Raw genomic sequence first — 7,611 nt, forward strand, 5'->3', positions numbered from 1 at the left:
TTGAAGAACAAGAGAAGGGAAGGAAGAGAATGACAACCAACCAAGCGGTCGGTTAGGAGGTCGGTTGAGTCGATCCCGAGAGCTTATGTCCGAGATCAACCGACCGATCAATCGATCGGTTGAGTTTCCATCACAGGACAACCGACCGTTCGCTCGGTTGAGAGGTTGGTTGCCACATACCCGAGAGCTTCTGTCCGAGATCAACCGACCGATCAACCGATCGGTTGAGTTTCCATCACATGACAACCGACCGTTCGCTCGGTTGAGAGGTCGGTTGCCACATACCCGAGAGCATCTGTCCAAGAGCAATCGACTGATCAATCGATCGGTTGGGTTCAGCGAGTCAACCGACCGACCGGTCGATTGGTAGGTCGGCTGAAGGTTATAAAATTGCAAAAATCCGGTTTGTCCCGGTTATCTCCGGTTTGTTTTGGTTTAATGTCATGTTTTCTATAAATACTCTAATCCCAATTGGGAATGGGGGATGCTATGTTTTAAGAATTTTTCTTGGATTTTGTATTTGAATCTTCAAGTTTTAATATAAGTATTTCTTGCTTTTCTTAATCTACAATCTCTAATCATGATTTCACAAAGATCAAACACATTACTTTGTGCTTTCATGACCATGAGTGATTAGTCATTTTGAATCTTTGGGTTAGGTAGATTAGGAGAATTTTGGAGTTGAGTTATGGAGTTTAGGATTAGATTGTCCAAGATCCTTGCTTATTGGTTGCTAATAAGGCTAAATCAACTTTGTTAATGTTGATTTATAGCTTAGGAATTTCATGCCCGGAAGGTGTTCGATGAAATTCCCGAACCAAAACTTTTAAGTGCTTTACACTCCTTGCCATTTGAAAATGTTGATTAGGATGTTTAGTGGCTAGATAGACTTGTTATTAATGCTTGTTGATCATTTAATTGCCTTTGGAAGAAGTTGATGATTATTTGATTAGTAAAGTGATTATTGTCATGGAAATGGATTAGTCTAGTTTAGTGTCTATGGGCTAAGGATTAATGCTTGTTTGAAGTTGTTAGCTCCATAATCAGCTTCTTTATCGCTCCTAGTCAATTACCTTAACCCGAGGATTCATCTTTAATTATTGCTTAGTAATTGTCTTTTCCCGCTTTGTTTCAATTCGAATCTTGTTAGTCTTTTGATTATTGCTTTCTTTCATCTTATTTTGCATTGCTTGCTTTAAATGCATTGTTAGTTACATTTAGAAATCAAAACTCATCTCTTATTAAGCTTAGATTAAACAAATTTGTGTATTCTTGGTGTGTTAATTAATTGCTCCTTGAGGTTCGATAATTTAATTGATCGGGTAAAAATTGCTACATCAATTTGGCGCCGCTGCCGGGGAGCAATTTCAATTAGCCATTAGGATTTCATTTTTGCTTGAGACTAAGCCATTTACTTTTCGCACATATGATTAGATTTACACATCTAATTGAGATGATGAGCTCTCTTTGGTTTGTCGTTACTAACTTGTCTTCTTTGATTCTCTTGTGCTTTCGAAGGTACTCAAATCAAAATAAGAAGAATGGAAAGGCAAGGTCATTTAAGGTGTTGGATGTGGACATTCGTACTAACACTATTCAAGCTCCACAACCTCAAGATTTGAGAGTAAATCCAACTTATGCTCGAGAGGAGACAACCACAATAGGAAGCTTTGATGTTCCTCATTGTCATGAGTCAAGATATGGAATCCGACCTCCTCCAATAGAAGCCAATGCTTATGAAATCAAGCCAAGTTTGATTCGATTGATTCAAGGCTCTCAATTCTTGGGACTAGCTATGGAGAATCCATATGATCATTTGGACTCCTTTGAGAGGTTGTGTAGCACATTTAGGATTGGAGGTGTGCCCGATGATAGTATCAAGCTCATTTTGTTTCCATTTTCTCTTGGAGAAAAAGCAAGCCGATGGGAGAGAGCAATACAATCACATTTGATCAACTCTTGGGATGATTGTAAGAGGATATTCCTTCTCAAGTTCTACTCTAAGCAAAGAACGGCCAAAGTGAGGAAGGATATAATGGGCTTTGAGCAAGGTACCAATGAAAGTTTCTATGAAGCGTGGGGAAGACTTAAGGGATATACTCGAGATTGTCCTCATCATGGATTCAACAAGGAAGCTATCCTTAGTATTTTATATAGGGGAGTTAGTAAGGAGCTAAAATGGAGATTGGACGTGGCTAGCAGTGGAAGTTTTGTAAATCTCACTATCGAACAAGGAGAGTTACTTGTTGAGAATTTGGCGGAAAGCAATCAAAGGTGCAATGAGATATGTGATCAATCGTCTCTAGAGATACCACAAGACGACCACACATGGAGATATTCACAAGAGAGATTATGCCAAGTTCAACAAGAGCAAGGATTTCAACCAAGTCCTCAATTCACAAACCAAGGACAATCTTATCTTCAAGCTCCTCCTCAAGATAATGAAATGAATTCCATGTTGAAACAAGTTTTAAAAGGCCAAACTAAGGATTATATGGATTTTGGTAAGAGGTGTGTCGATATGCGCAACAAGATAGATGAGATGTACAATGCTCTTAATGGTAAGATCACTAGCTTGGCTTCTCAACATGAAGATATGAAGAGTAAGAAAGTGACTAGAGACTTGACTTATCAACATGAAGAGATCAAAGTTGTTAATGTAAGGAATAAAGAGACCATAAAGCTTGATAAAAACATCATGGATGGTGAGTGTCTAGCCTCTTTAGTTGATGAGTTTAAAGACAATGGTGAAGAGGAGTATTTAGGTAAAGCTAAAAGATGCCTAGAAGCCAACAAGAGGAAGAAGAAACAAACCCACCCTCCCAACTTTGTTCCTTCCTCTAACACCATGAGCTTGCATCCCTTGAAGCTAATAGATGGAAAAATTGAGTATAAGGTGAAGTGTAATGGTTCTTCTTCCTTTTGCAAGTGTCAAAGCAAGAATCCAACCCGAACTCCAAAACGACCAAGATAGACTTCAAGAGTTCCTCTCAAGGGTCATCACCATCAACCTCAATGGTGTAACACGGTCCAACCATTCCAATCTCCACACTCTTTCAACCCCTCCAACTAGCCTACCAAGGAGTTCCACTCCTCTTCTCACTCTCCTCCCTAAGGTTCACAACTAGGGCCAAGGTATGGCTTCACCTTTCATTGTATATACCGTTTTAAGTCTTATTTTAATTTCTTTTTTGTTAGTCTCTTCCTCATCCTTTTATCACACCGAGACGGTGTGAATTAAGTTTGGGGGAGGGACTAGGTATCTAATGATGTGTTTTGTTTTGTTTTTCATTCTCTTGAGTCTTGCATTTGTAAATAGCTATGTTTTGAGAAAAATCAAAAAAAATTAAAAAAATTTTAAAAATCCAAAAAAAAAAAAATGCATGTAGTTTTGCACTTTCATTTTTATTTCTAGAATTGAGTCTAGTAGCATGTAGATTGCATTTTCATATGCATTGGGGATGATGATTAAAATGCCTTGTAGAAATTCAACCTTAGGATTGAATCTTAAAGCCCTCGATCATGGTTCATTGTTGCTTGATCATCTTGGAAAGAAATGAAAATTCATGCTTAGGCCTTTGTATTCTTTGAAAGCAATCTCTTCTTGTGTGAAACTTACATGATCTTTGAAGCATCTCTATGTATTTGGACTTAATTTGAATCTAATTTTCTCGCTTATGGATTTTGAATGCATTCTCATGGTAAATTCTTCTTAATCGAATCATATACCCTTTCACCACTCTCTTGAATGATTCGAAAGTCCCTTTACCCTTAACCTTGACCTTTCTTTTCATCCCATGAAATGATTTGTGAGTGAGGCCTCTTCTTGATAATGTTATAGATTGTGAAATCTTGAGAGAATCGAGAACGACAAGGTATTAGCTCTTGTTTTAGCTAGTATTTGGAAATTTTTGAGCTAGCTATTAGGAAGGGAATGAAAGAGTTAGGTGGTTAGATTGTACATTTGGGTTGGGTTTGTGAGAAAGAAGAAGAAAAAAAGGTTGGAATAAGAAGTGAAAAGCTTGATCATTGAATTTAAAAGGAGTCCCTAGGGAATTAAAGTTATAAGAAAGGAAGCTCTAGACCTAAGTAAAAGAAAGAATTGGGTAAGATAGTCTTCAAAAAGGGAAAAGATTTGCAAAGGTTGACAAAGAAAGTGGGATTAAATAAGAGCTTAGTGTTTTAAGAAAGGTTTCCCTAGGCGGCTAATGAAAAATAAGGTTTTGATCATGAGGGTTGTGTTTTGATAAGAAAAGAGACCAAAAGTGTCCAATGGGTGTGGTTTGAAAAGAAAAGGAAAAATGTTTGCAAAGGGTAGAAATTAGGATCCTATATCTAAGATGGGTAGAACAACAAGAGCTAATCTTTGTATGCATAAATTGTTCTTGGTCTTAGATGGATTTCATGATTGTCTAGCATTCCTTTCATTTGAGAGTTAGTCACCCAAAGATACAAACAAACAAAGCCACCTCAAAAAGCCTTTACCCTAAACCGATTGAGATTGATTCACTTACCATTTGCGAGACCGCGCCAAACACTTTAATGAATGTTAAAGAGATGTTTCAACTTGATTGAGAGTCTTTGCTAATGGAATGAGAATGAACTAGAAGATTGCATTAACTTAGGCATGAGAAAATATTTGAGAGTACGATGATTGATTTATGCACCGTTGAACTATCTTCGAGGACTTTAGTTTGAATCCTTTGCTTGATATTTTGTGTTTATGAATCCCCGTCTTCAAACCTCTCTTTCGACTTATCTTTTAATCCTTGCAAGAGGACTAGCAAGAGATAAGTTTGGGGGAGTTGATGTCTATGGTTTTAATGGTTTTTGAGCTTTGTTTCTAGGATAGTTTTATGCATTTCTCATCTTATTTAGTGTGTTTAGGTTGCATTTTTGCATTTGTTGAGTTTTATTAGGTACTTGGAGTTTTAAGGAGTTCATGGAGCACAAATGGAGTAAAAGATCGAGTTTTGGAGTCAAAATTGGATCAACCATGGTTGAAGAACAAGAGAAGGAAAGGAAGAGAATGACAACCGACCAAGCGGTCGGTTAGGAGGTCGGTTGAGTCGATCCCGAGAGCTTATGTCCGAGATCAACCGACCGATCAACCGATCGGTTGAGTTTCCATCACAGGACAACTGACCGTTCGCTCGGTTGAGAGGTCGGTTGCCACATACCCGAGAGCTTCTGTCCGAGATCAACCGACCGATCAACCGATCGGTTGAGTTTCCATCACATGACAACCGACCGTTCGCTCGGTTGAGAGGTCGGTTGCCACATACCCGAGAGCATCTGTCCAAGAGCAATCGACCGATCAACCGATCGGTTGGGTTCAGCGAGTCAACCGACCGACCGGTCGATTGGTAGGTCGGCTGAAGGTTATAAAATTGCAAAAATCCAGTTTGTCCCGGTTATCTCCGGTTTGTTTCGGTTTAATGTCATGTTTTCTATAAATACTCTAATCCCAATTGGGAATGGGGGATGCTATGTTTTAAGAATTTTTCTTGGATTTTGTATTTGAATCTTCAAGTTTTAATATAAGTATTTCTTGCTTTTCTTAATCTACAATCTCTAATCATGATTTCACAAAGATCAAACAAATTACTTTGTGCTTTCATGACCATGAGTGAGTAGTCATTTTGAATCTTTGGGTTAGGTAGATTAGGAGAATTTTGGAGTTGAGTTATGGAGTTTAGGATTAGATTGTCCAAGATCCTTGCTTATTGGTTGCTAATAAGGCTAAATCAACTTTGTTAATGTTGATTTATAGCTTAGGAATTTCATGCCCGTAAGGTGTTCGATGAAATTCCCGAACCAAAACTTTTAAGTGCTTTACACTCCTTGCCATTTGAAAATGTTGATTAGGATGTTTAGTGGCTAGATAGACTTGTTATTAATGCTTGTTGATCATTTAATTGCCTTTGGAAGAAGTTGATGATTATTTGATTAGTAAAGTGATTATTGTCATGGAAATGGATTAGTCTAGTTTAGTGTCTATGGCCTAAGGATTAATGCTTGTTTGAAGTTGTTAGCTCCATAATCAGCTTCTTTATCGCTCCTAGTCAATTACCTTAACCCGAGGATTCATCTTTAATTATTGCTTAGTAATTGTCTTTTCTTGCTTTGTTTCAATTCGAATCTTGTTAGTCTTTTGATTATTGCTTTCTTTCATCTTGTTTTGCATTGCTTGCTTTAAATTGCATTGTTAGTTACATTTAGAAATCAAAACTCATCTCTTATTAAGCTAGATTAAACAAATTTGTGTATTCTTGGTGTGTTAATTAATTGCTCCTTGAGGTTCGATAATTTAATTGATCGGGTAAAAATTGCTACATCAGATTCTTCAGAGGTTTCAGACGGATCTTCACAACCTCGGCAACTCACGACAGATGATTATACTGCCATATTTCTTCAGGTAAAGCACCTTTCTGAAACTATACACATTTTGAGAGTCTTGGATGAATCTGTTTTGCCTTACTCTATAATGTTTTCCATTCTCCTTTCTTTCACAGTCCACTGAGAAGGATTCCCAAGGTAATTACTATGGAGTTGGCAGCCTCAAAGACAATCTTGGATTTCTTGGCAAGCGCAAGTGACCACACCAGTCTCCTCATTCATGGCAATGCAAGAGCAGGTATAGGAAGCTCAACGCAAGATCGAGGAGCATGCTACTCTTAATGCTCAGGCTGCTGCCAGAGATGCTAACATATCCCAAGTTGTATCTGAGCAAAAGGAGAAGATCAACAAGCTGGAGAAGTTCCTGCGCCAGTCTAATCCGGCATACGCGGATTTCTTGGAGACTGAATCAGCTGAGCCAACAAGCACGGATCCTCTCACAACCAATCTACCTGCAACAGCTCCACAATCAACTTCACCATCAACTTCTTAGGTTACTAATCCATCACTTTTTGTTTCTTAACTCATGAACTTGTCAGTTTCCAGTTTCTGTATCTTAGATGACTTGTGTTTTATGACTTTTGCTATATGACCTATTTCCCCCTGAGAACTAACGTATCAACCTAGATAGAGCCCGAACTTAGACCCTATTTCCCCCTGAGAACTAACGTATCAACCCAGATAGAGCCCGAACTTAGACCCCAATGTAGATATCCCCGAAAAAAATGTTCAAATCCTATTTGCCCCCGAAATAAATGTTCTAAACCTAATTCCCCCCGAAACCAAAGTTCAAGATCTAATTATCCCCAACTCTTAGTTTCTATTGGTTTATTGTTTATTTAACCAAACCAAACTTGTTTTAACTTGATTAAGTTTCGAAATTCCCATTAGAATCCATCTCCAAATCCCCAAATTTCTCAGTCCCTAACTTTGGATTAAGCTATTGTGATGATTTGTGACATAAATTTTGAGATTTTCAAAGCTTAATCAGGTTTAGATGGTTAAATAAATAGTAAACCAGTGAAAACCCAGAATTGGGGAGAACTAGATCTCAAACTTTGATTTCAGGGAGAATTAGGTTTAGAACTTTTTTTTCGGGGAGAAATAGGATTCGAACTTTGTTTTCGGGGATATCTGCATCGAAGTAAAAGTTTGGGCTCTATTTGGATTGATACGTTAGTTCTTAGGGGGAAATAGATCGTTTTACCATTA

General features: G+C 37.9%; 1 protein-coding gene and 1 non-coding gene across 2 annotated transcripts in view; one reads left to right on the forward strand and one right to left on the reverse strand.

The window, feature by feature from the left end:
- LOC111829524 overlaps positions 1-6,750 on the forward strand; it is a 7,436-nt gene extending 686 nt beyond the window's left edge. The window contains exons 3-4 of the mRNA XM_023778722.1: positions 6,360-6,418; positions 6,516-6,750. Of these exons, the coding sequence (XP_023634490.1) occupies positions 6,360-6,418; positions 6,516-6,599 (143 nt within the window). The 3' untranslated portion in view covers positions 6,600-6,750. The remainder of the gene's footprint in view (positions 1-6,359; positions 6,419-6,515) is intronic.
- Positions 2,018-2,124, reverse strand: LOC111829540. The gene has a single exon (XR_002832922.1). It is a non-coding gene; the product is annotated as a small nucleolar RNA R71 (small nucleolar RNA).
- Positions 6,751-7,611: the final 861 nt, after the last annotated feature.

Source organism: Capsella rubella, unplaced genomic scaffold (assembly GCF_000375325.1).
Source record: "Capsella rubella cultivar Monte Gargano unplaced genomic scaffold, Caprub1_0 scaffold_10, whole genome shotgun sequence".
Classification (NCBI taxonomy): Eukaryota; Viridiplantae; Streptophyta; class Magnoliopsida; order Brassicales; family Brassicaceae; genus Capsella; species Capsella rubella.